This window comes from Lutjanus erythropterus, chromosome 17 (assembly GCF_056507025.1).
Source record: "Lutjanus erythropterus isolate fLutEry1 chromosome 17, fLutEry1.hap2, whole genome shotgun sequence".
NCBI lineage: Eukaryota > Metazoa > Chordata > Actinopteri > Lutjaniformes > Lutjanidae > Lutjanus > Lutjanus erythropterus.
Window position 1 is genome coordinate 25,388,442 of NC_139333.1, and position 27,901 is coordinate 25,416,342.

Consider the following 27,901-nt stretch of genomic DNA (forward strand, 5'->3'; position numbering starts at 1 on the left):
AAAGTTATGTTCTCTCCCGAGAAAATCAGCGAATAATCAAACAAGATGCACGCCTGTGGCTCGTGCGTAAATGTGCACACAGCGTCTCTCTTAATGGAAAGATGCACCATATTTCCCATCCACAACCCATGCATTATTAATCAGGAAGTTATTTTTAGGATGTATCACTGGTTCAAATTCACCAAAGTCACAATAACACAAAAAGCCTAACCGATCAAGGCAGCAACAGACCAGCAACTCCTGTGTTCTGCAAGTTAAAAGCACTGTTAAAGTAGTCTGGTTGTTTTGGAGAGAGCGATATTGGCTTACATTACAGGGTTTTCTTGAAAAAAGCTGTCTGAAGACAAGGTAAAGCTGTGAAAATATTCTAAATATAGTGTACACTTAACAACTAATGCAGTATTGATTTCTTTGGATGGGCTGTTTTTAAGTGGCTACAATACATTTTGCTGCTGACCCTGTCCACAGTAGTGCATTATTTAGCTTCAAACACCAGTATTCCTGCTGTTCCTCCAAACCGGGGCATGCTGACCAACATCTACTATAGGTAATACACTGACTTAATAACTCATACAACCCTACTTCAAATAATCCGAACTATCCCTTTAAGCTCCAGTGTGTATCACGGTTGTGGTGAATCAACGCTTCCTGGAACATCCAGCACATTTTACATTCAGCGCCAGGACAGAACATAGTTTGCCATTCAAATGTGCCTATAAAAAGCCATGAAATTAAACTATTCTGTTGTCTGCTGTGAAAAAATGCTTGTATTTAGCTCGTTTTACTTGGACGACGCAAAGTGCTGTTCAGTAATACAACTTTTTAACAGCTGCATTCAGGCTTGAACATGGTTTCTGAGAATGATTTCAGCACAGAGCAGCAGACAACTCTCTGCCCTCAGCAATGCATGAAGCAGCAATCTGCCTGATTACTTAACCACATTAGCACTCATCCAATCAAACAATGGAGGACCAAATTGGGGCCCAAATCACGCCACAAAGCACACAGTTGAGCTATTGAATCAAGCTGGCTCCACCTCTTCCCTTACATCACACTCCTCATGGCCCAGAATCCAGGATAACTACAGAAACGTGGAATCCATCAGCTTATCTTATCTTTGCACTTTAGGCCAGGTCTGCATACCAACAAAAAAACCCTGCTGATATTGCTGCTTCATGACAGATTTCTTCCACTCTTACTCTGAAGGTGAAGTGTTTTCTGTGTAGGAGGGGAAATATTTTAGCACCAGTTGCTGTAATGCTCTCTGAGGCAACTATAAATGGAAACCCCACTCTTCTGCAAACATGTGCATGTAAATATCAACAGTCAGCATGCAAACAAACAATCTAAAACATTCAGGAGTTCATCTTTTTGGTTCTGGGAACCTTCTGCTCTGCACAGCGAAACACCATTGTATTCAACATAGGATGAACTGACTGATAGAGTCACTGTTATCAAGCACGTCACTACAACGTTACAAAAACATTCAACAAATAGTAATGGCACAAAAGACATTCCCGTGCATATGACGCATGCAAAACCAGCTGAGGCTTCCTTTAGATTATCTTGACAGGACATGGTAGTTGTAAAGTGTCTCTTGGACTGTTTCAAAGAGATGAAAGACAGAGCAAAAGTCAAGAAAAATGCAGACTTTCTGCTTTCTCTGCTTTTCTGCTTTCATACCTGGCTTTGCATGATGGGTGTGAGCACTGCTTCACAATCTTATACACAGTAATCACTGCCTGCTTTGGCCCCAGTTTGTGCTGCTCATGTAAAAAAAAAGGTCAATTCAGAACTTTCCGTGAGGATGTCCAGTCAGCGACCAACAGTTCTCCTGCTGCTAAATCTGTTGTTCTTCCTGCATCCAGTGATGTCACAGTGATGTCGTTGGTGTTAAGGAAGAACTACAGCCTATTTTAGCTTGGATTTCTAGTCTCCACTGCTGGATCGATGAGTAATTTTCTCACTTAATGCTATGTTCTGGCCAACAAAGTAATAGTTAAAGAGTTGGGTGGTGATAAACAGCAACATGGGGATCAGGGGCCAGTATTTCAAAACCTTTAATCAAGATCATAATTGTCAGGATGGGATTATATCTCAGAATTAGGTATTTCAAAATGCAGGGGATGTGATCCTAATCCTACAAAACTGGGATATAGATTTGGTAATCCAGTCTTATCCAGAATCCAGACAAATGTTGTTTAAGGGCATTTCAAAACTCCAGGGTGCAGATTAGCATGGATCATTCAGCATAGATCAAAGGTGGATTTAGAGACATGCAGAGCACCTGGTACATATTTAATTATTCTTTATTCAATGCTTGAATATTAAAGCATCATGGATCATGCCAAACCAATATTTTCAATTACAACACCCCCAAAAATACTCCAAACTGAAAACTGTGGGGGTGCGAAAACAATGCCTGAACTATGTACCTGCAAACCAGTGGTTCTCAAACTGTTGGGCCATTAGAGCCCCTGCAGGTCGGGTGTGGATGACTACCCAAAGACAGCAAGTCTGGATTACGTAATCCTGGGGTATATCTTGATCATAATGATCCTATCTGGAAATACAAACAAGAAATTGTTTGAAAAACCAGGACAAAACTTACAAGATCAGTTTTATCTGGGATAGCAAAAATAGGGAGTGCAAAATCTGGTTCTAGATTTTTTTTTTTTTTTAAAACACTGACCCCTGCTTGCTTGCAATGCATTCTGGTAAATGTAGGCACACTCGGTTTTCTCAGTCACTAAAGCGCAGACTGAAAAAATTACGGTTTCAAATTGACTACATTTACCATCAACACTGATTGGACATCCACATGAAAAGAGGTGAACTTTCACAGAGCTGAGCATCAGTTTTTCTGAAAAATAAACACACAGCATTCTTGGAAAAACCCAGTAGTTCGTTTAACAATGCAACCCTCTGTCTTGAAGGTATTTCCAGAATCCTAAAACACTTATAATGTATAATAAAACATATATAAATATTCTGCATGGTGCATCATAAAAAAATCATACAATCAAATACAATGTGTTAATATTTGCTTGTGTTTAACAAAAGAGAACAGGCCAGTAAAGGCATTTTCTGACAGTTTTTTTTCATCATGGTGATTAGTCCTTGAGGATTCTGGAAATACCTGCTTCAGAACAGCCATAAACTGCGTTAAAAGGTGACAGGCACAAACTGGAGCCGAGCGCGCCTGACTCTGTACCGTCACATCGTATATTCTGCGTACAGAACATACAGTTCAGATGAAAACTGTGCACCTGTTTGTCCCCTGTGTGACGCACAGGCAGACTGTAAAAGCTCACAATGAGACAGAATAGATCCCATTCCTGCAAACTTTCTCCTCAAATGACAACTATAATAACTGTGTCGCTGTTCCCAACAATTTATACAACATTGTCAAAGCGTGGTGAAGATGATGATGGTGAGGACTAAAGCTACATGCACCTGTTCTTACACCTTTGATGAGCACGTGTTATGTCATGCAGGCATGTACAGAGAGGTCTGATGAGACACTCTCACACTACCTGTTGGAGCAGTTTTCTGGCATCTGATTTTGTCTGTTTCACAGGGCAGCAGGAATTACTGCGCTCTTGAAGGCGAGGTGCTCTCGATTAAATATGGAAGAGGAGGCTCAGCTCTTCAGTTTAAAATGCCAAATTATCAAAGTTGGCAGGGCTATGATGAGCACAAGAGGATAAAACAGGGTCACTTTTCTTTTAGCTGCCAAAAATCAATGGGACGTTGGACCCCTGGTGGTGATTATCTAAATTAAGTGATAAAGAGCTAGTGGACATGTTGTGTTCAATACTCATTATAGACCTAAAGAGCAGCTCTTGCAAAGAGTACAGACACACTGGTGCCACAAACGCTACAGTAAAGACTGAAATGTAATGTAAAAGCTCTACATAAGGATAGCAATAACCAACTACTCTTCTTCCTCCAATCAGAAACATGCTGTTCAATATCTGCTGCTGTATGAAAGTTTGACCTGCATTTGTACTATTTTTCCAGACCTTTTTTCATGAATTAATTCAATTTAATTTGACTTTTTGTGTTGTTTTGCTAGCACATGATGTTCCGTCTTGGCTGATGGAGTGGAGACGGTTGTAACCACATGTTGGAACCGCCCCCAAGCTAAGCAGCCATAGCAAAACAGACCACACAAGTATTTTCCAACATAACCAAGTCATTGTGGGGTGCATAAAAGGACAGTTCACCCAAATACAAATGTACATGTTAAATAAAAGTTTGTTGCACTATAAATTGTTCCATTCTCTGTGTTATCTATTGTATCTATTTAGACAAAAAGCTAAAGTTAATTAATGTATTTTTAATATATTGCAATTCCTCGATGATGTTGCAAATGTCCCTGGGGTTGGAGTCAATTGCAACATCTGACGGTCTTGTCCATGTAGCCTCTGAGTAACTGAGAGAAATGCAAAAAGTGTTGCAACCGTCCTGAGTCTGCCCTACTATAAAACAAAATGGGCCTTAAAATGCATTCAAGTTCAACTTTCTGCAAGTTAAAACAAACCAAACTTTGGATTCTCAATCCCGGCTGGATTTGTCATCCACTTACCAAACTTAATATCTCATCTGAGACCAAAGAGCAGCCCGCGTACCCTCGATATTAAGTGACCTACATTTGGGCTAATTGCGAGTTCTGCACATTACATATGCACACACACGCCAACTGCATGGCAGGGCTGGCACTAAAAAGCTCTAAAGGCCTGCTTGTTGGGAGTCAGGCCAGGCCCCCTCACATCACCATGGAGATGGCCCTCCATTGTGGGGTGAGAATTAATGCACTTGAGGGGTCCTGGCACGTCCACAGTCCTGTAACAAGTGTGGGACTCATTCATGCCTCCACCCAGGAGGAGAAATAGAAACACAAATTATAACGAGAACTGTTTAAAACGTGGGAATTCCTTTGTGTGTCTAATCAGTGCTGCAACCACTGATTATTTTCATTACCAAATTTATCTCTCAATCATTTTCTCAATTAACGAATCACTTGTTTGGTCAAGAAAATGGTGAAAAACGTAGAGCTGCAACAATCTGGCGATTAATTGTAAAGTATTAAATTAATCGCCAACTATTTTGATAGCCAGTAAGTCATGTTGAGTCATTTTTAGGAAAAAATATCTTTACTCCTCTCTGACAGTAAACTGAAAATCTTTGGGTTGTGGACAAAACACGACATTTGACAATTTTATAGACCAAACAACTAATTGATTAATTGTGAAAATGATAATAAGATAGATAATGAAATGAAAATAATCATTAGTTGCAGCACTAGAAAAAACACTCAAGCTGACGTCCTTAAATGTCTTGTTTTGTCCACAACCCAAAGATATTCAGTTTTACTGTCAAAGCGGAGAAAAGAAGCCTGAAAATATTCACATTTGAGAAGCTGGAATCAGAGGTTTTAGACATTTCTAGATATTTCTTTCATCCATTTGTAAAGTGATAGGGGAGACTGGGGACAATTGAAACCCACTCCATTTCTCCAATTTGACACAAGCTAGAGGGATGACTCTTACTCTGCACATGCTCAGTAGGATACTCTCTACACCTGTGGAAAAGTCTTCAACAGTTTTCAACAATTAACTGATTTTTAAGTATGAAAGTTACTTTTTGGATGAGCAGCATTTCTCTACTGCTGTCTGAAGTTTAAATTACAGCAAATTCAAATTTACATCAAGTTTATCGTGTGATTATTGGTTAAAAATGAACACGGACAACCCATGCTAATGTGGGTGATGCTAGCTGACGTGAAAGACTTTATCATGGCACGTGTTACGTGGCCCAGTGTAAGCACCTAAGTATGTTTCTGTTAGAAAATTAACATGAACAAACTATGCTAATGTGCTCAGTCATTGCTAGCATACAAGATTTTATCACAGCCGCAAGACTGAGGGCAGTTGTAACACTTGGTTACAATCACCCCTGAACCACATGGCCCAATGTAAGCGTCTTGTTTGTGTGTGCTGACATACTTTTTCTGTTATAGAAAACTATCATATTTCACTAATTAAACTCACAATTAAAATCTAGACACCACTGGAATAAGTTCCTTTGAATGCATACGACGCCTGACATCTACACAAATACAAAAATAAATAACACTTAAAGTTACAGCAGTAATGTGATTACTTAAATGTGTGTTTTTAAATGAGATACACTGGGTTAATATGAGTTAATTTGTTGTGTTATAACTGCCCCCATCAAGGACAGGTTCTGACTTCTTGTAATAAATGGTGAAAATATATAACTGTGTTATAAATTAGTGCAGATATGTATGTTTCTTACAAGTAGTCTGTGATTTATGAAGTAAAGTGTTACAAATGCCTCCAGTCTAGCCCACAAACCTCGCACTAAAAAGCCAAACTGTGCCGGTAATTACAGTGTCGTGATGCCAACACAATCACTGGTTATACTGGGAGAGGCTGCAGCCATTACGCGACTCGTACGTAGAGCCACACACACCTTTTCCCCTTCACAACCTGCAACAGGTGCAAAACCGAGTGTAACTGCAGAGAAACTTACCTGAACAACAAAAGTTTTTTTCTCTCTCTCGTTTCTATTCAACAAACTACATCCAGCAGGAAAAGTAGGCTACAGACGAGCTATATATTCACCGGCAGCTTCACCGTGTCCCTGCGGTGCACTTCATCATAATTCCCAGGACCGTCACCGGAGCTGGGGAAACCAGGTAGCAGCTGGAGGTTTGGGAGTGGCTGCTGGTAGCTTTCAGTTTTAACTCCTTCCTTTCCTCGGAAGAAAGACAGACGCCGCCCAGCCGACACGACCTGTTTGTTACCTGTTCTGCACTTCACACCGCCAGCGTTTTGCAACAAACCCTCAGAAAATATTCCCACGCTAGGACCCCCCCTCAGCTCTTCCCACACACTTCCTCAAAAGTTAAACCAAAAAAAGTTCAAGCAACATTATAAACATACAAACCCGGTTTAAAAAAAAAAAAAAAGTGACTCCACGCCCGCAGAAACTTTCGCTGACCAAAACTGGGAGCTTGAATCAGCTGCTTTTACTGAGTTATTCACCTCTTTTCGTCCATTGAAAAAGGCACGAAGGGGACGGCATCCGCCATTCATATGCTGATGAGCTGCTGGCACAGAAACCACAGTGAACTCAACCAGCACGGTGCTCCAAAAAATCAGGACCCTCACTGCAAAACGTGTCAACTGACCCTCTCTTAAAATCCGATCAAATCAGATGGCCCCTAATCAATAAATTGATTTACTCGAGTACTGTCGAACCACACAGATTTAACACATCAAAGTGTGTTTAAATCTTCAGTACTGCATTGTGTGTGTGTGTGTGTGTGTGTGTGTGTGTGTGTGAGGGGTGTTTTAGGGGAGTCTGGGGGCACTTGTAACATTTTTATCATTTCCTTCTTATTAAAAGTTGTAAAGTAAAGTTTTTGTATTGTTACATTATGTTACATTGTTTTTGTCTTGTTGTCGTTTCGTCATGTTACATCTTTTACATCATTTTTGTCTTGTTACATCTTTAACATTGTTTTCGTCTTTATACGTCCTTGTCGTTATGTCTCTTACGTCGTTTCTGTTTTGTTACATCTTGTTACGCTGTTTTTGTGTTACGTTTTGTTACGTCGTTTTTGTCTTGTCATTTTGCCATGTTGCATTTTTTACGTCTTGCTACATCTTTAACGTTGTTTTCATCTTTATATGTTCTTGTTGTCTTGTTATGTCTCATGACATTTCTGTTTTGTTACATCTTGTTACGTTGGTTTTTGTATTGTTACGTTTTGTTACGTCGTTTTTGTCTTGTTACATCTTGCTACACAGTTTTTGTATTGTTATGTTTTGTTACATCATTTTCATCTTGTCATGTCATTTTCGTCATGTTGCGTTTTACGTCATTTTTCTCTTGTTATGTCTTTTACTTATTTTCATCCTGTTACATCTTGTTGCAGTGAATTTGTCTTGTTAAACCTTTCACATAATTTTGGTCTTGTTATATCTTGTTACGTCAATTTTATCTTGTTGTATATCTTGTTGAGTTCTGTTCCTTTATTCATTTTTACTTTCCTTACTAAGTTTTAAATTTAGGACTATTGTTGAAAGTTTGCAGCTTTACCTCACTGTATTTAAACTTGATGAACTTAACCAGAGTGATTAATACAGATAATTAAATGAAAGTTAGAAGGAAGATCCAGTTCTTCTGTGAGCATGGTGTGAAATCATTAAGGCAATATATGACACTAAGTTGAGGTGGGCTGAGATTTCAATCAGGCTGCAATACTGTACACATCAACAATTTAAAGGCAGTGGTTCCTAACATTAGATCACATGATCTGATAAAATGCAAACAAGTTTTTTTTAAATCTTTACTTTAGATATCTCTACTTTGATTTGCATTTGAATCCTCTTTCTTTGCTCCTGTCAAAGCAATACTAATTCTGGCAAATTGTACAATATCCCTGCATAATGCTGCAAGGAAGAATATCTGAATGTCTTGGATACATGACAAACCTCCCACGAAAGTAAACTGGAAAAAGATAATCGTGTTTTTTCCTCTTGGATTTTTGACTTGGCAGTTCCACTCTACAAGAGGACAGTTTATGAAAATATGGACTCCATACCTCTGCTTCCACAGTGGCTTCAACACTTGCAACCATTCTCTTCCACTAACTATGGACCCCCCCCCCCTTTTATACCTTAAAAAAAAGCAACTGTGCAGTTTTATCCATTATAATCTTTTAACCATTATTCATGCTGATTGTTTAGATCAATGTTGTGCCAGGCTCTTTATTATTGCTGCATTTGCAAAAAATAAAAGTAAAAATCTACCATGATTCAATGTCGTGTTAGAATAAAACAAGAAAACTTTTGCACTGTACTGCAGCAGACAGCCAAACTTTCTTTTTAAATGATAAAACAGCGCCCTCTCCTGGTCACATATATAGCACAACAACACAGTTTGAGTGAGACTAACACTGAATGACGAATGGAAACAATGAAAAAAGTAATGTACCATGAAATTCTTACCTGCTCAGCAGGAGGTGCTGCATCTTTAGAAGTTTCTGCAGTTTGATTCAAACTCTGCTGCTCAGACTTGAACTTGTCACCCGAATCAACAGGATCAGGCAGCTCAGGAAGTGTGTCAAACTGTGGGAAGTTCTCTGGGATGGTGTCATAAATGGGTGAATTAGGGGGTAAAGGAAAGTCCATATCCTCATCACGTTGAACAGTCTGCGACTGTTCCATTTTATTAACCTGCAGTGAGCTTTTTGACTGTTTCTGTCCGTTTTTGACTTTTGGCACAGGCTGAGGTTTTGCATACAGCTGCAAGACATCCGTTTTCAGAGGTGCTGAATTTAATGAAACACTTCCTGTTGAATTCAGTGTCTTTTTATTATCCAGGGTTTGTGCAAAGCTGCTGGTGCTCTGTCCATCCTTCAGAGGCTCGCAGGGCTTCACATCCAGTATGTCCTCACAGAGTCCAAAAGTAGAGAAGCGGTACGTCTCTCTTGAAGAACTCTGATCTGATACTTGAGTCATAGTTTTAGGTGGAGTTATATTAACCATATCCACTGGCTTCCTGTCAAGTGAATCCAACCCTGGTGAAAATAAATATGCATAGTACAATAGTACTAATCATCAGTATAATTCAAATGTATAAATGATTAGTTAACTTGAAGTTTGTTATTTTGGAACAATCAATTTTGATCTAACCATATTTTAGCTGTAATTAAATGAATGAATAATTGTAGAAAAAGCTCAATTTTAAGGCTGGGCTGCACCAACAAGGATTAATTTTTAAACCCGAGTAAATCATGGTTTAACTTTAAATGATATTGCTCCAAACTTTTACACTGGCTTAAAATTTAGACAGCAAAGAATTTTTTGTTTAGTTTTTAGTCTAAATCTGTATTAAATTTAATTCTGTTGCACCAAAACTTCAATCTCCACTTTAAAATGTGATCCAGTATTAACTTTAAACACAATCAAAGAGGCTGGAAAGCTTCTTAAGGAAAGTTAAAGGACAGACTAAACCCAGTAATGAATTAATTAGACTTTCATCATGTCTCTTCTTTCTTTCACTCCAGTTGATAATTTAGCCCACAATCTTTCTCAGCAGAAATTTGAGCTTCTCTGCGAAGCCATTGTGAGTAGATTAACATGGCTAAGTAATTTTTTAGCTAGCTATCAGACAATGTAATGCTTTTTAAAAAATATTTTAGCTAGCTAGCAAGCAGTGTAATAATAATAAAAAAAAGATATATGACAATGTAACACAAAAACATTTTAGCTAGCTAACAGGCAGTGTAACGCTATTAAACAAAACTTTTAGCTAGCTAGCAGGCAGTGTTTTTTTTTTTTTAGCTAGCTAGCAAACAGTGTAATGTTTTTCTGTTTGGTTTTGTTTTGCTTTTATTTTTTAGCTAGCCAGACAATTCAGCGTTTTGCTATGGAACACAGAGCAGCTGAAAGTTAACTCAAATTTATTTTTATTTATTCATTTTTTTTAATTTGGGAAATAAAGCATTTGCATTTGGATTAAACTCTTAATTTCAGTTTACGTCAATAAACTTGGATTTACCTTGTTTTGCTAAACTGATTAAATTAATCTTTGTTGGAGCAACGCAGTCTCAGTGTATTTGGTTAAATATGGTTTAAATTAAAACAAAAAAAAGCACACTTGTAACAAAATTTGGGTTCTTAAATTATATTTCTAAAATACTACAGTACCTGGGTGTTCATTAGGATGAGGAGAGTCTCCAGTGCATGATGGGAGCTCCTTCACGTACTGTGCAGGGACATAAAAGGGTCTGGTGTTCTGGTCTTTGCGGACGTGCCACCAGTGCTCGTTGGTCTTGGACAACAGGATGTAACTCTGATTAGGCTTGATGGACACATGGCGGCCGTCCTTCGTCGTGTACTCATACTCATACTGCACTGACACTAGCGCCATGCTCCGGTGCACCCAGCTGTGTGGCCTCTGTGTTAATGTGGACACGGCGTTGACATCCTGGAGCTGGAAATAAAGGAAATGAGATGTTTTTGTGGCTTTTGATAAGTGGTTATAACAAATGTCAGTCAGTGGCTCACAGTTAATGGACACACTTCCACATACAGAGACGTGTTGCCTCCTCACTGCATGTGACTGTCGTGGATGGATCATCAGACAACGGGTCCCTGAACACAGACGTGTAAATGTCCCCATAGCAGCAAGACACCAGACTGGGAACTAATCTTTGTAGTCATTTTGTGTAATCTTTGTTGTCTTTCTCTGTGGTTATTTTGTATCTCTTTGCACAATCTTCTTGTGGCTGTTTTGTGTCTCTATGTAGTTGTGTTGTGTCACTTTATCTTTTTTTGTGTTTCTTTGTAGTTCTTTTGTGTCTCTTTGTGGTTGTTTTGCGTCTCATTGTGTTTTTTTGTGTCTCTTTGTGGTTGTGTTGTGTCTCTTTGTAGTTATGTATGTCTGTATGGCTGTTTTGCATCTCTTTATGGCTGCTTTAGTTATTTTGTCTCTTTGTGGTCGTTTCCTGTCTCTGTGGTTGTTTTGTACCTTTGTGTTCAGCTGGTCTATAGTTGTTTGTTTCTCTTTGTAGCCGTTTTGTGTCTCTTTGCTGTCATTTGTGTCTCTTTGTAGCCATTTCATGTCTATGGTTGTTTTTTGTCTCTTTGTAGTTGTTTTGTTAATGTGGTCATTTTATGTCTCTGTAGTCATTTTGCATCTGTCTGTAGTTGTGTATCTCTTCCTGTGGTTGTTTTGTGTCTGTTAGTGTTTTTTTCTGTATTGTTTCTTTTTGTTTTGCATTCCTGTTGTCATCTCGTTGTAGTTTTGTATTTTTGGTCGTCATTTTGTGTCTCTTTGTGGTCATTGGGGCCTCTTGGTAGTCACTTTGCATCTCTTTGTAGTTGTTTTGTATCTCTCTCGCAGTCATTTTGTGTCTTTAGTCGTTTTGTTTGTTTGCCCTCTGACCTCTTGAACCCCGAGCCCTGTGGGCCCGTCCAGTAAGTTAGTGTTTGACATTATCATGAACTGATTTACAAGAAATCTTGATGTAGGTTGGAGTTCAGAGTGTGAACATAAGGCTGGCAGGGGTAAAAGCCTCTATTTTGGTGCAGAGACAGGAAGTTGCTTCCATTTGCTGCAAAGCAACTTTAACCCAAACTTACTCAGAGACCATACAGAGCAGCAGACTGTGAGCTGCACAGCCACAAAACAGGAAGCCTGCAGCAACCTCGTCTCAGCGTCAGCCCGACGTCACCTAGCAATCTCAGTTTGCCTTATCAGGTTTAGTTTTATCCATGAGTATTTACACTTCTCTGTGGCTCCTACAGAACACATAATACAAAGAAACAACAGAGTGGCATGGTGAGCAGCTATTTCATATGTAAATGGTCAAAATTGTTGTTTTTGTCGTGTTAATCTTAACATTTACATTCACAATTTAATAGAAAAAATGCAAAATAAGATACAGAAAATAAAACTAACATTCAGTTAATTTCTAAGTTAGATTTAACTCATAATATCATGTTGAATTTGGTAATTTTGTGTCATTTTACAAAATGAGGAGTAAGTCAGTGTGACTCAGATGAATCAGAATATACACTCAAGCTCAAAACAGACAGAAATGAGAGAAATCACATGAACGCCCTGAGGCGTCATTGTTGGATAATATTTCATCTACTTGCCTGATTTTTGTTTCCAAAAATTCCCCCCTCCTGTCACTGGATATCTCTCAGACGACCTTGAAGCAGTTTTGTATCTAAGGAACCGGAGTCGCAGAACTCAAACTGCTACCTACATGTATTGTTTCTGCTCGACTACCACGCTCTTGTTTCCTGTTCTGTGCGAGTGTGTCTCACTTTACCGAAAGCGGTAACACCAAGTCATGATACATTACAGCACTAAAGCCACGAGAAATGGGAAGTGTGATTTTACCCATCCTTCTCAAAGTATTCTTGATATCTTTGTTCTTTTTATGGCACCTCACTGATGGGGGGGGGGGGGGGGGGGGGGGGGGGGGGGTGGAGTGGAAAGAGTTGCATGGTGGTGATTCATTCTGTCTTACAACACAGCAAAGAAAAACACTTGTTAAATTAGGAAAGGCAACTTTAACTGCATGTTTACATTAAAACAAATATATACACTTTATAAAACTTATTTGAAGCAGATGATAGGATCACAAGAAATCATTTACAACTGACTGCAATACAAGAGAGTAAACGTAAAGAAAACACAAGGAGTTGTATTTGTACGTGCATTTATTACTGCTGTCAGCAGAGCGTTGCTTTACCACATTTGGCACGCACATTTTCTCTGCAGAATCTTCACGTTAAATGCAATCAAACCGTGTGTTTTCAATGACAAAAACTCATGATAAAAACATACAGTATGCTGATATTTATCAGAAATGTAACTGTGCATCACTAAAGATGTCACTTTTACTCTGAAGAAATGTTTTAGGCATCTTTTTATGAAGATTTGAAATGGAATAATGTGTTAGTAAAATAGTAGAATATGTTTATTTTTATTACTGTTATTATTTTACAACATGCATATCCAGTAAAATTTGACAAATTTTGATTTGATATTGAGTATACTTCTGATTTCTCTCACTTTTATTTGTTTTGAAGGAATTTTAACTAGGGCAGATTCAAAATGCACATTAATATATGCCTGTATATCTGATATTTATTTGTTGTTGTTTTATTTATTTTTGATATTTTTAAACATCTTGTTATATTTTTATATTTTCTCTTGTAATTACACTATAGGAAATATTTTTCCTATTCTTATAAGGAGCATTTGTAACATGAAGAATTTCCCCTCCCGGGGAACAATACAGTATTTCTGATTCTGATAATGCAACTGTTACATACTGAAACATGATACATATTTTGTATATAATTCCACTTCTTATTTTGTCATTTTCTGACAACAGAACTGGACTGAAACTGTCAATGATTATCTAAATATGGCAAGAAATTAGATAACATAAGAGGCTTCAACATGTAAATAAAGGATATGCACATACTGTATTATTTCACTTTATTTATATGTTACTATGTTAAAATATTTTTGCGCCAATTCTAAAGTGTTTCTGGTTTGTAACGTGTCACTTACATGACAGTGTCACTACGTCCGTCATAGCTGTACGTTGCAAACTTCCGATCGAACTACGCAAGTTCAGCGATTTAAAATCAAGCTATATAATTAAGTCGTTTAAAGAGTTCATTTTTGGACATTTCAGAAGCCCCGCTGACGCAGGGCATCAAAAAATTAGTTAAAACTCATATTGTTCCTCTCCACGGAAATCTTTAGTAAAAGGCGAAAGATTTGTACGATATGAAGAGACACATGAGTGTACTACTCCTTTAACAAAAAAGAAGCCCGAGTCGTTGTCCGACATATTGTCTACGGTGATGGTGCCACTGCGCAGATACAAATATCTATTTACCATATGTATAATCTACATATGTCAATACACTGCTACAAGCTTAATTTAGTTTTAGGTAAGCCATAAAGGATTTAAATCCAAAGTTTGAACGATATATTTAATAACGTTTTTAAAATATTGCGCGCAGTGCATGACGGGTATCGCAACGTTGATTCTTGTTACAAGCACGTATTACACGTATTTGGAGAGTTTTGCAAGCAAGTGAACTACGCAAAATAAAAACAATTGTCAACCAGATTATTAACAATTTTAATATCGTTATTAAAACCAAGGAAATGCAGTCAAATTCAATAAAATAACAGAGCTAGACACCATACGCATGCGCTGTACAGCAACAAGAGTTATCTCCCAGTACTTCCGCCTTCGCACAGGAAACTTTACAGTGCAAAGAGTTGGTGTCAGTCATGTTAAATGTTTGAAATTTGAGAATTTTCCTGAGATTTACTGTCAAAATTATATCTTATTCAAATAATAACTGTCCACGAAGCATATTTGTCGTTAAAACAGATACTAAAGAGAGGGCCCGTGATGTGTACGCCATTACTACAGCCGCTCAAAACTCGTTTCTAGAAGAGAACCCCAGATTTGAGCAACTCTCGCGAGATGTAGACGCTTTGTTTACTCTTTGTGCATGTTGTACAAACAAGTTATTTCGTCTAATGTAGCAAGGCTGTGGTTGACCTGAAAAGCTTTAGAAACCAAAAAAACAAACAAACAAACAAACAAAAAAAACCTAAAAAAGATAATTGTTTGGGTTAAAATAGTTACTCTCGCGAGATTTTTTGCGGGCCTGGGGTTCCCTTTTAAGGGATCTCAAGAAAGGTTGCTGGACTGTAATCCATCCAGCTAGGTGAAGTGGAACCTCAGTCGGTTTTATGGCCCCTGAAAGCCACAGGTTTACTTTGTGTAAAGTGATTAATGGTAGTTTATTGAAAATTGTGATGTCTGCATCACTAATGCACAATATCCAGGAGGGGATGTTGTATTAAAATCTAAGTTTACAATCTTTATTACGTCAGTTTTGTGCTGATGTGCATATTCCAACATTAAACTATATGTTTACTCAAATAATGACACAGCACCTCTGGAACCTGGAGGTATTCCAGCATGCAGGTTGATGGAGTCACACCAGCCAATTTTCGTTCAAGCACTTATTGCAAGTCATTGACATATAAACAAAATGATTCTCCTCAAATCAAGGCAGAGGTTATGCAGGAAATAATGGCACTGGTGATGAAGGGTGGGTGTCTAATTGACAAAATCAGTGCCTCAGTTTAAAATGCGTTTAAAACCCACCTCTACAGACTGAAATTTGTTTAGTATTTTTATGTCTATTCAGATGTTTTAATGTTGTTCTTTTATATTTTTTCTCTGTTCATTCATTTCTCGAAATCTGTTTTTATTTTGATTTTTAATGTTGCTCTTCACTTCTTGTAATCTCAATTTTTATTGCGTTTTCTCTGCTTGTATTTTGTGAAGCACCTGATTTTACAGGTGCTGTGGAAATAAACTTTATTACCATCATTATGATGTATAACTACAGTGAAATCAAACAGACTGCATTGGTTACTCTTGCCCTTCAAATAAGAAATGCCTTTAGGTGTGTTTTTAAATTCACTATTATTGTCCCAATTATCTTCATGATGATGTCGACATTCACCTGCAAGCACATGGCACGCCTATTATATCCTGTAAACATTTTAGTTTGTATTTTCTAAGAACTAAGGCGTACTGAGTAAATAGCTCTAACTGCTAACGGTTATAGAGTCTCAGGATCAACGCTGTTTTCACTTCCCTTCCTTAGTATTTGCAAAGGTACACGGTCTGACAATTTCATGCTTCCGTTTTGTAGACTGATGAAGAGAAATCTGAAGTTTGAATAAAGGTGTCACAGCACAGCAGGGTTTGGTCGACTTTCACCATAGATGAGGTTTATTTGTGGTAATGCCTCACATTCTTTTTTATCATCTGAAAAATTACAAAAGTGAGCTGATAACACGTTAACCAGCATAACTTCCCATTTCTGAATTTCAATACAATAACAGTACATAAAGCATGTCACAATCAGAATGTTAGAAGTACAACAGACAAATGGCAGTTTTGTGCAAAAATGTCATCAATACTGAATGTTTTAGAAAATACAGTTTTCCACATCAAACTGGCAGGGCATTCTGTGTAAATCTGTCAAGAAACAGTACAATAAATCAGCTCTGAAGTGCAGATTCCATGCAGCATCAACATCACTCTGAGCAGATCATTTTATTTTATTTTATTCATGTTGTTAATAATATTAGAACTGTAGCTCTTTGAAAAACCTCTTCTCCTCCTGCTTTTTTAAAATCAGGCTGATGTTAAAGGGATAGTTCGGATTATCTGATGAAGGGTTGTAAGAGGTACTTATTCATAGTCAGCGTTTTTTTTAACGCTTTACTTTGCCATCAGACATCCTTCCGAACTGCCGATATATGAGCCAAATACTGAGCTCTCTCCAAACCAACCAAACTCCATGGACGAAATCAGTAATTTTACCTCACTGAACACAGGGGTCGCTGGTCTACCGCTGCCTCGTTCTGTTAGTTTGTTTGTGTTGTTGTGGGTCTTTGGTGTTTTAAAAGGTGAGTTTGGATTCACCAAAGTCACATAATAACACAAACAAACCAACTGACTGAGGAAGCGGAAAACCAGCGCCTCCCCTGTTCTGTGAGGTAAAATGACTGTTTTTGCCTATGGAGATTGGTTTGTTTGGAAAGAGCATTATTTCACTTATATAATGGCCAAAAAATATTCTAAATATGGCGCACACTTAAACTGATATTTGTGTTGTTTTAGGTGGACCTTTTCTAAGTGGCTTAAACATGTTTTGCTGCTGACTTTGCGTAGCAGTGCATCACTGATCTTCCATTCAGGTACTCCTCTCTGCTTCTCCAAACTGGAGGTGCCACAACCACAATTAACTGCAGATAAATACATCATACAACCATACCTCAAAAATTCCAATCTATCCCTTTAACTGACATTACTGATCAGAAAGGCCGTTTACAAACAGTTTTAAAGAGGGCACCCCATCTTTGGCGCGCACCATGAAAAGTTGTCATCTTGGTCCATCTACATCCAAAAGGACTGATTGGTTCTGCTTATCTTTTGGTCATCTGTTCAGATATAAATATAAGTAAATATTTTAATATAAAAAATAAGGCAGGTTTCATTTCTTAAAATGTTGTTTCATGTTCTTCCCAGTGGGATTTGTCAGCCTACTGTGCATGTCTCACTGTCCACAAAGCCACATGTTGTGTGGTGGTTTGTATTCTTGCACATCAGGCTGAAAAAATCAGAGCAGCTTTCTGCTTCCTATTCCTCTGTATCAAAGGGATTGTATAATGGACAATTTAAAAGTGTCTGTGTGCAGCTTCAGGCAAATCTTCTCAGTTCATATGGCCTTGACATCGATGAGGTGGCCGTGCTGGGTCCCTTGCCTCAGGGTCTTGATTCCCTGCAGCTTGCGGCCGTGAAGTGTGAAGCGGGACCAGGCGGCCAGCTGGAGCAGGGCACAGGTGATAGGCACGAACACCAACATGTAGAAACAGCCCAGGCGCAGAGGCGGCGTCCCTGAGCCAGAGGCAACGTCAGGCACGGAAACCAGAGAGTCCTTCACAGGTTGCCTCTCGAAAATATCATAACCTGGGAAAGAGGAAAAAAGTACTTCCTTCAGAGTACGCAAAACACAGATGAATCCTGCTAAAATGTTACTAGATTTTAGACTTTCATAAAGATGCAGTCCTGCAATCATTTTGAAGAATATTAGAAGAAACCCACTACTAAAGGGGACCTGATTAAAACAAATCAAATACACATAATGATTTTAGGTGAATAAACTTGTAAGGTAACAAGAAAAACTCATATTAGGTTATATTTGAAATGGATAATTGGCATAACACAATGTCCTTTCTGGGTGGTTTACAGCTCTGCTAAATAATTTCCAGGAGGAAACCTTGTGCACCACAGAATACATCAGTCTGCACAGATCTGTCACATTTATCCAGTTAAACTAGTTGTGCAAGTCACGTTTTGATATTAGAGTTAATACAAAGACCCTGTTCATAAACAGGGCTGGAATTTCAGTAATGACCTGAGCAAAATCAGCTACTTGATATTTGATCTGACACAAGGAGACATGGAAGCAGCAACCTGTTGCAGCAATTGAAACAAGGTCATTCTGTGCACTTCCTTATGAGGAGCGTTTCAGTCCGTACCTGTGTACACACACAGCAGCCAGGTGCCGATGAGAGGGGCGAACGTCTGGCCAGGTTTTGTCAACAAGGCCACCATCCCGAAGAGGAGCGCAGAGGCGGCCTGCTGACGCCGATTCACTACGAAGTCCTCGTCCACCAGATCGGAAATAACCAGCTTCAGCAGCTTGCACGTCCCCTCCGTAAACACCCGGTTACTAAGAGGCAGAGAAGTCAGGTTACAGTCTGCAGCCACAGTGTGAAGTCTTACAACAAGAGACGTCAGCTGTAATCTTTTTAATCTTCATTTTAAAGATGTTTTATCATGTGAACAGGTCTTATGAGCAGTTGTTTATTAAGGGCAGATTGTTAAGTTAATAAAGGTGTGTCAGTTTTAAATCATTTGTTTGTCTCCAAGGAGAGGAACGGTTACAGTTTCTGACATAATTCAACGTGCTTACTGTAGGTGTTCCTGTGTGTTCAAGCCACATTACATTGTGTGAAATTCAGTGACGACTTTGTCTCTTGTGGCTGATACCTTTTAGTATCAGTTCAGTCTGAAGGTTTGAGAGAAAGAACCAAAAGAGTTCACACACTGTTGACGACGACCACGAGTGTGACCAACACAACTGAACCACACACTCCGTCAGGGCTCAGAGAGCATTTGAATCAATAATGAAATAAGATGACTAAGCGCCAAAATGAAAACTTGTAGTACTGCGGGGGCAATTGTTACTTCTGTCTGCTCTGTAATACATCTATTGTTTGCCTTCCTGAAACAGGACAAGTAAACAAAAGGAGAAGTAAGAGTCATTATGTCAGTGTCTGAACACACATTCGTGCCACGCCTGAAAGCACTCAGCACCCTTTCAGTTTCACAGGTTGTCTATCTGGATGACAATTATTAAGAGGCACTGGTATTTTGATGGGCTGTTTGATGTGTTTTCAAGGTACATTTCATTTGACTTCTCTGGTATCTGAGTTTAGTAACAGAATAATGTCAGTAAGTTAACTAAACTGTTCACTAAAGTCTGTGATAGCCATGAAAAGTAGATAGCCTTCCAATTCACAATCAATAATCAGAGGATAAGTGATATTCCCATAGCATTAGCTATTAGCACCACTGGTCACCGAAAAGCAGCATCCAAATTGAAATAAAAGGAGGAGAGAAGGAATGAAGGACACAGATTTTGTTACCAATAAAAACTCAGTATGTCCAGTAGGGGCACTTCACTTGCAACTTGACATGGTGAGGATTTTAATTTGACTCACAATGCCCCGTGTAAATCATCTTTGAACACTATTTGGAGACCAACAGCAAATAAACTAATGTGCACATCTGGAAAAATCAGCATCTCATTAGTACGTTATGATGTAATAACCCTTCCTTCTTTTTTAGTTTCCTTTAAGAGGGATCCCGACTTTGTTGCTCTTCCTTGTCTTCTCCTTTCTCCTTTTTCCTTATTAGGGTGTATGTTGTACAGATTTTTTGTTACAAACCTTTGCGGCAAATTGTTTCAAGCGACATAAATTAAACACTCTTGCACATTCTGAGTGACAGAGGCACTAACTGGAGAGACACAACACAAATTAAGATCTCGTATGTTGAGTTAACCTCAGAAACGTGGACTCTATGTGTCCTTGATATGTTTGTTTGTGTATTCAGCTTTCAAAATAATGAACCTGAAAAACAGACAAGCACACAAGCTGTCACACACCAAACCCCTGAAGCATGCGCTGATGTGTGTGTGTGCGTGGCCGTACCTAGCGATGAAGATGCACAGCAGATAAATGTGGTCAGCCCCTGCCAGCAGCATACCCGCACTAAGTCCCAGTTTGAGCATAAATAGCCAGCGGATGACCTGGTAAACCCCGTAACGCTGGCACAGTGTCAGGAAATACAAGTTGTTCAGGTGGGGGGCAATGTAAGAGATGCCTGCGTGGGAGCAAAAGCAGAGCTGGATTAAAAAAAAAAAGACTAATGAACAGAAAGAATAGTAAACAAAATAGACGATAAATTAATATAAAAGTAGAAATCTGTTCTATTTTAGCCCCAGTTAGAGGCTGTCCCTAATGATTCAGGAGATATATTTGACTGCTTTTCAGACATTTTCTTGCTGTCTTTATCTAGGATGATGATTTCTGGGGAAGAGTAGATTAAATCATCACACTGCATCAAGGTAATCATCCAATTACTGGCAACTAAAACGTGCTTGTGACATAAAAATAACTTGTATGCAATTAGCTTGCATTCTACCAGTAACTGCATACCTTCAGTCTGTTAAACTGGTAAAATCACATTCCTCTTACAGTTACTATCATCATGACTTCCTTGAACTACTAACCTGTTTTTTTATATATATATATATATGTATATAATTACTGCAGTTATTAGCTTTGTCTTTTTTTTCTGCCCAGCCAAACAGAGGATCTGAATTTCTGAGTTATTTCCTTACCGAGCAAGATTGAACCCGTAGAGGCGGAAATATTGTCCGACAGGAGATGTTCCAGGAAAAGAGGGAAGAAGTTGCTGTTGAAATGGCAGTGAAACACCTGCAGGTGGAGCAGAGACAAAAATATGTTGTAACCTAGTACAGTCAACTGAACAAAACAGACCCAAAACTAAGGACACACAGTATGGTGAAATGCAAGAAAATTCCAGTTTGCTACTATATATCGCTGAGTTTTCTTAAATAGTGATTGCTTGTCTGATCAATTCTTGTTTTTATAGAAGAAGAAACACATTATAGAAGTCAGACGCTTAACTAAATGCTGTACCACATCGATATGAGACTACTGTGACCCCAAACAAAATATTAACTTTAACTTTGTCCATATAATCCACCCCTGATGTTTTTATCATTTTAATTTTTACCAGGGCTTCCCACTTTGTCTATTCTAGCACTCATGTCACTTCCAATATGATTAATATCTTACCTGAACAAGGTTCATCGACACAAACCACATGAAGTTCCTGTGTCTGGAGAGCTGCCTGAGGTACTGTCCAATGGTGACAGGTTTTTCTGGATGGGTGAGCGGAGCATGGCCAACACTCAGCCTGCAAGCAGAGCAAAAGAAGTGAGATGAAGAGGAAAAACAACACGGTCAATAAATACCGCGGCCAAATTTATTGAGAATTTCTAAAATCCTTACTCTTTGAGCGTCTGTGCCTCGTTCTGTCTTAGAAGGACTTCCTTTTGGAAACGATGCCGCAGCATCCGAGACACTAAGAAAAAGCCCAAAATGGAAAAAGCTGCCAGAGTCACACAGAAGAGACGGAAGGAGTAGAAATCCTCCTTGTCCCAGAAGGAGTACGACAGAAACACGGAGATTGAGCCCAGCGCGCTGAACACGGAGCAGTGGAAGTTGAGGCGCGTGCGGTCGGCGGCAGACACGGCGAGGTCGGCCAGCAGGGCGCTGTGGTGGAGGTCCACCATGGTGAGGAAACCGTCGTAGAGACACAGGCACAGCAAGAACTGCAGCCCAGGCCTGGCCCACGCCACCCAGAAGGCGAGGAAGGACAGAGCGAAGAGGGGGCCATTTGTGGAGAGGGCCTTCAGGCGCTTCAGCACCACCTCTGGAGTTATGATCTGAGAGCCGGACCTGGATGGAAAAACAAACAAAAATTAGGATTTAGGATAATTAAGCAATGTCTCTGGTGTAACAAGTCTGATGTTTTGACAAGGGTCAAATAAAGACAAGGCCAAAAGAACTACTAGCATGTTCTCAAGCCAGTTGAGGTTTTTTGTTGGTGCATGGCTGATTTATACTCTATAAGAACCTCTATGTACCTGTGGATGCGAAATGGTCCCTGCCGTACAACACCAGAATAATGTAATCTAGTTTGTTATGTCACCACCGCAGTTTGCTTAAGGATAAGAAAATTCAAACACAGATGACAGCCTCGTGTTTGCTTATGTTTGCCCTGATGACGTGTTTACTTTGCCTCATGAGCATTAGTGCACCTGAGAACAGAGAACAGAGTTTATGCTGGATCATTTGCATGGGCATGGATGTATAAATATCTGCTCTGAGAAACTGTGGTAGAATCTGCAGTTTGACTGGAAAGCCAGAAGAGACAGAAGGGCAGAGGGATGTCAGAATGAGGAAGACAATCTGTATATAAACACAAATATACACGAGGGAAATGTGACTGAGTTTCAAAAAGTGTTTTTTTGCCCTCGTGTTTCACTGCAGGAAGGCCTTTATCATTAGGACTAAACCCAAAATATTCCCAAACAGGGCCAAAGGAGCTTTTCTTTTAATTGAGTCCTATTATTCCCACCATGTGCAGTTGCAGTGTTTCTCAGCTCAGCCGCCTGTTCCACCAACAGAGACAGACCAGAGCAGATTATTTTTGACGGTAGTGAAAATTATAAAAGAGTCGTTTTCATCGCTTGTATATCTGACATGCTGAGGCGCAGGTTATTGCATTGTATCGTCTCAGTGGAACTGACAGATTTTCGCAATTTATCTTAAACATGACAAAAACTACATGGTGATACTACACCATACTACACTAATAATCACTTCTTAATCTCGTTGACATGTTGTCTGCTATAGTCACAAGCCTAATTGTGTGTTTTTGCAGTATTTTAAATGTTTACTTAAGTGGAAACCTTATTTATCAGAGTGTGTTCTTGGAGAAAAAAGCCTTACACAGGACAAGGACTGCAAGTTAGCTATGGATATAAGCCCTATATGCGTTGCATTTTTATTTAAATGTAACACTGTTGACATGTATCTTCCCTTTCAAATAAATGAACAAAATAAAAATTAAAAAAGGAAGAAGAAAACAGGACGGACACACTTACTGAGGAGAGCTGAGGAAGGAGCGGTCACTCAGCCAGCCGAAGAGAGGATCATTCAGACTGTTCCATATAAGGAACACCGTCTGTGGGGCAGCAGACAAGACGACAATAATGAATTATAAAAATCAACAAATAAAGGATGAAGATGGCTTGTCGGTTGGCTAAATGTGACATCAAGCATCTACAAATTATAAGAACTTATGTGGGATAATTGTGGATCTAAATTTTTTGTGATACTTATGTAGAGAATGACTTAAGTAGCCAGTTGGACATGGCAATTTTATTATTATTTTTTTAATTTAAGTATAATTAAGCACTATACTAGCTACTTATTGTTTACTGTCTGCCATTGATTTTTATTGTCTGTGAATCATACACAATTTACAGAACAACTCCAAAAACAGTTTGTGAAATACTTGAGAATACAAGGCGATAACATGCATTTCAACGCCATACACTTCAAACATTAAGAGCCAATCACCTTCATTTTGTCTTGCTTTACCCATAAATTTAAAAAAAGAGACAGACACCATCACCCATAGTTTTTCATACTTAAACAGATATCATATGCACACTGTACACTGAAACTAGAAGGTCTTCTGGTTACCATAATGCTTATGTTTCTGTAGTGCACAAATAGCTTTAAATCTAGATAACTATCACATGGTGGCCACCTACCAAACCGGTTAGCAGGACTGACATGCAGTCTTTAAAACCACTGCTGACGCTCAGCAGCACTGGACTGGCAAATTAGTGCTACATTTGAAGCCTGGACTACAAGTCAAAATTTAGATCATGTGTTATCTGACACAGTTACAGACCAAAATCTCTTGTCACTCACCTCTCCCACCCAGAAGGAGATTTTATCAATCTTGTAGATGGACACAAACGTCTCCACGTAGTAAAGCAGGAACACATTGTGCAGGATGGAGGTAAACAAGGCCAAAGAGCCGTAGAGCACTGCAGTGGAGAAGACGCCTTGCCAGCAGCCCCAGACGCTCCTGCCCATTCTTCTTTCTCAATCACTCTGCTCCGTCTCTTCTCGGTGCCAAGCTGCAATCATCTCACGGCCTGGCCGACCCAGGGTCACCACCTCATCATAGCCTGCAAAAAGTAAACCCAAAAAAGACAAGAGGGTAAATCCATTTAGATGTGAGAGGATGTATTTCTGAGCATTACTGAAAGTTGTTGCAGCACCTCAGGGTTAAATGTCAGCATGAGCAACACAAAACAATAATAAAGGGATAGGTGGGGTTGTTGACGGTCAGTGTAGATGGCGGTCGGCACACCCAAGTTTGGAGAGGCAGTGGGAGTACTATTGTAGGAAATGAAGCGGTGTACTGCTGTGGACAGAGTCAGCAGCAAGGTGTATTTTAGACACTTAAAAAGGGCTTTTTTTAAAATGTCTAAAATACATTTTGCTGCTGACCCTGCCCACAGCAACATATTGTACACCTTCTGTGCTGGGGTGTGTCAAGCGCCTTCTACTGCAGGTAACACACTGCCTCTGGATAAGTACGCCATATATCCCCACTTCAAATAATCTAAACTATCCCTTTAACATGACTCTGCCTCTGCACAGAATTTGAGCAAACCAAACGGGAGCTATTTCCATAGCAATGGTACAGTAAGTGCTTATTAAAGCTAGCTAGGCTGTGGGCCACAGTTCCTTTCTTCTCTGGCCACCGCCCAGCTGTGGGGTGTGTGTGTGTAAAACTGTAATTTTCTTCAGTTATTTTTATGGCTTCTCCTCTTACACACCAACACACTGTCCCGGTGTCCCCATAAAAAGATGGGACTGGTCTTCTTCACAGTGAATTGACAAAAAGGAAAGTCATATGATACCACTCTCTTTAGGCCAAGTTCTTTCATTCTGTTTTACTGTCCTCAGGTGTCATATTCAATACTGCATTCTGACAGCGTTTTGAATGTGTTGTGTTACAGAATTCATACCTACTTTAAATGCTAAGGGCACAATATCATATTTTTAGTAGACAAAGAAAGTGCATATAATGTTCTCTCTGAGTCACATCACCTTGTGAATTACTGCCTTTTGTTTAACAAACTAAGTTCCCACCATGAATGCAAATCCAGCAAGTTGCCAGCATTGTTTCACTTCCCTTTTGAAGCCCATGCTGCAGTCTCACACGTAGCACTCTTGGGAGAAGAATTCACTTAAAAACACCAACAGGCATCATATTCACACCTGACTCCCACAAGCTCAGACTTGCTCTGAATATAAACACCCTCTCAGGTCTTCAGCGTGGCGGGGGGAAAAATAACTCACAATAACAGTGTCTCGTGGCGATGTGATACTTTCTGTCAACCACAATGCAGTGTCTAAGCAACGCTGCGAAAACCACAGCTTCATATCAGGATCTGAGTGAGATAACCAACTCGGCCACAGCAGCCTCCTTGGAGTGCAACGAAAAGCTTTCCAACTCTGTTCCTATCAGATCCAAGCAGTGAGGCGGGATAACTCTCAGCTGGCTGCACCATATCACATCTCTTTAACGCGTATCTCACTAAATCATAAGTGGTCCGCTTGGTAACAGGCAACAGAGCGGGACGTGGATCTACAAATATCCAATTCATGTCCACTCAGCCACAGCAGATTCAGAGCCGTTTCCACCTGGGAAAAGGGTGTTTTGGCAGGGAATCTGTCATGAACCTGTTGGATTCACTCTGATAGCCAAAAGATACGGCCTCAAACATGGTGGCTGAGCTGGTGACAGCTGATCTCAAGAAAGATGAGCAGAAAATGACAAAAAGGCATCCATCATGCTGTTTATCACTTGTTGCACACAGATTATAATTGTGGTTGATAACATCGAAGCAAATGTAACGCTTAAGGGAAAGCTCACCCCAAAACCAAAACCAAAATCACATATTTTACTTTTGGCTTGTAGTGCTATTTATCCATCTGGATAGTTTGGGTGTGAGTTGCCAAGTTTTGGATTTATCTGCTGTAGAGCTGTCTGTCTTCTCATGAATGTAATGGAACTAGATGGCATTCGGGTTGATATAGACGTATATAGAAATATTTATTCTGTAGTTTGTCAGTTATTTGTCAAATTTTATTTGACATTAGTAAATAAAAGTAAATGTTTACAGAGTGATAACGTGTTATATAGGCTATTTTGCACTGATATGAATACATGCTGATCTAGATGGATAAATAGCTAGGCTATGATTAATTAGGGCTTGGCAATAGATCAATATTATATTGTATCGTGATATTACACTAGGTATCGTGATAGATTTTGCATAAGTTAGATGGCAGAAATGTTGTCTTTTCCTGGTTTTAAAGCCTGCATAAAGTAAAATTATGTATTTTTCATTTAAATTAATTAATTTGCCTTTACCCACTTAGTCATTATATTCACAGTGCTAATAATTATTTACATATATTATTATTTCTTTTTGACAGTAAACTGGATATCTTTTGATCGTAGACAAAACATGACATTTGAGGACACCACTTTGGGTTTTAGAAAAACATCATTTTCTGACATTTTATAGACCAAACAAATTATTGAATAACGCTAATTAAGAAAATAAAAAAGAAAATAATCGTCAGATTAATCGGCCATGAAAATAACTGTTAGTGTAGTGTAGTCCTGAATAGCATCACAGGTAAAAAGAAAATGTTTCTTTGATTTTAGGGTGAAGTGTCCCTTTAAATAGTCGTGTTTCCATATAATGAATAAACGCTTAAAACAGGAAAATCTCTTACTTGGAAGACTGAACACAAAACACACACAGTAAGGAACAGGTAGCGTTGCTTGTCTTGAATAACGAGATATCAGCAAACAAATTATTGATTATTTATTCACCAACGGTGTCTGATAATGTGCCTTATGGTTACTACCAGCTAGCTAGTTAGCTTGATAATAATTACACTTGGACTAATGTTACTTTCGTTTTCGGTCATTAAAGCAACAGCTAACACCCCACATGTTGTGTAACAGTCGATCTCCTGTGTGTGACCACAGCAGCTGGAGAGATCGATAAACCACCTGCTGTGGTGATCTGTGATTCAGCTGCCAACTAACCGCTACAGCTAATAGTCAGCGCTAGCTAGCCTTGGTTAAATGCTAGCATTAGCTAGCTGGTTAACGATAACGGTAACAGGCGGCTTATCTGGTGATAAACAAATCAGCTTCAAGTAAAATCACAACAAACCAAAGGAGGTGCCACATACCGACAGGAGAGCCGTTAACCAGTCCGAATAAATGGTGTTGGTTGTCGGTGTGAAGCTAACTTGTGGGTTCCGGCAGCGGCGGCGGTAGCAGCTGTGTGCCTCGATCACTGGACGGAGACCAGCCTGGTGGAGGCAGACAGACAGACCACGTCATGACAACTACAGGCGGGACTCACATCCGTGA

The 27,901-nt window shown here is 39.2% G+C and overlaps 2 protein-coding genes and 1 non-coding gene across 3 annotated transcripts in view; all 3 read right to left on the reverse strand.

Moving 5' to 3' along the window:
* The window catches only part of arhgap27 (Rho GTPase activating protein 27), a 37,451-nt gene extending 26,401 nt beyond the window's left edge, over window positions 1-11,050 (reverse strand). Inside the window, exons 1-2 of the mRNA XM_084740489.1 lie at window positions 10,752-11,050; window positions 9,048-9,619 (exon numbers count right to left, since the gene is read on the reverse strand). Of these exons, the coding sequence (XP_084596615.1) occupies window positions 9,048-9,619; window positions 10,752-10,974 (795 nt within the window). The 5' untranslated portion in view covers window positions 10,975-11,050. The remainder of the gene's footprint in view (window positions 1-9,047; window positions 9,620-10,751) is intronic.
* Window positions 11,051-14,270: 3,220 nt separating this feature from the next.
* Window positions 14,271-14,384, reverse strand: LOC146312290 (U5 spliceosomal RNA). The gene has a single exon (XR_014772250.1). It is a non-coding gene; the product is annotated as a U5 spliceosomal RNA (small nuclear RNA).
* A 1,996-nt stretch (window positions 14,385-16,380) lies between these two features.
* slc68a1a (solute carrier family 68 member 1a) lies at window positions 16,381-27,901 on the reverse strand. Its single transcript, XM_084741310.1, has 9 exons — window positions 27,718-27,901; window positions 24,355-24,617; window positions 23,517-23,596; window positions 21,856-22,305; window positions 21,640-21,760; window positions 21,159-21,255; window positions 20,467-20,638; window positions 18,727-18,920; window positions 16,381-18,154 (listed from the first exon to the last, which is right to left on the reverse strand). Exons 2-9 carry the CDS (start codon window positions 24,520-24,522, stop codon window positions 17,904-17,906), a joined length of 1,533 nt encoding a protein of 510 aa, XP_084597436.1. The 5' UTR covers window positions 24,523-24,617; window positions 27,718-27,901; the 3' UTR covers window positions 16,381-17,903.

Bases quoted from the DNA above. Each gene is read 5' to 3' on its own strand.
- slc68a1a (XM_084741310.1), bottom strand. From the start codon at position 24,522: ATGGGCAGGAGCGTCTGGGGCTGCTGGCAAGGCGTCTTCTCCACTGCA. The intron at 21,761-21,855 runs GTAAGGATTTTA...CTCTGCTTGCAG, and splicing joins GAGGCACAGACGCTCAAAGA to GCTGAGTGTTGGCCATGCTC. The intron at 18,921-20,466 runs GTACGGCCACGC...TCTGCCTCTTAG, and splicing joins CTGTGCATCTTCATCGCTAG to TAACCGGGTGTTTACGGAGG.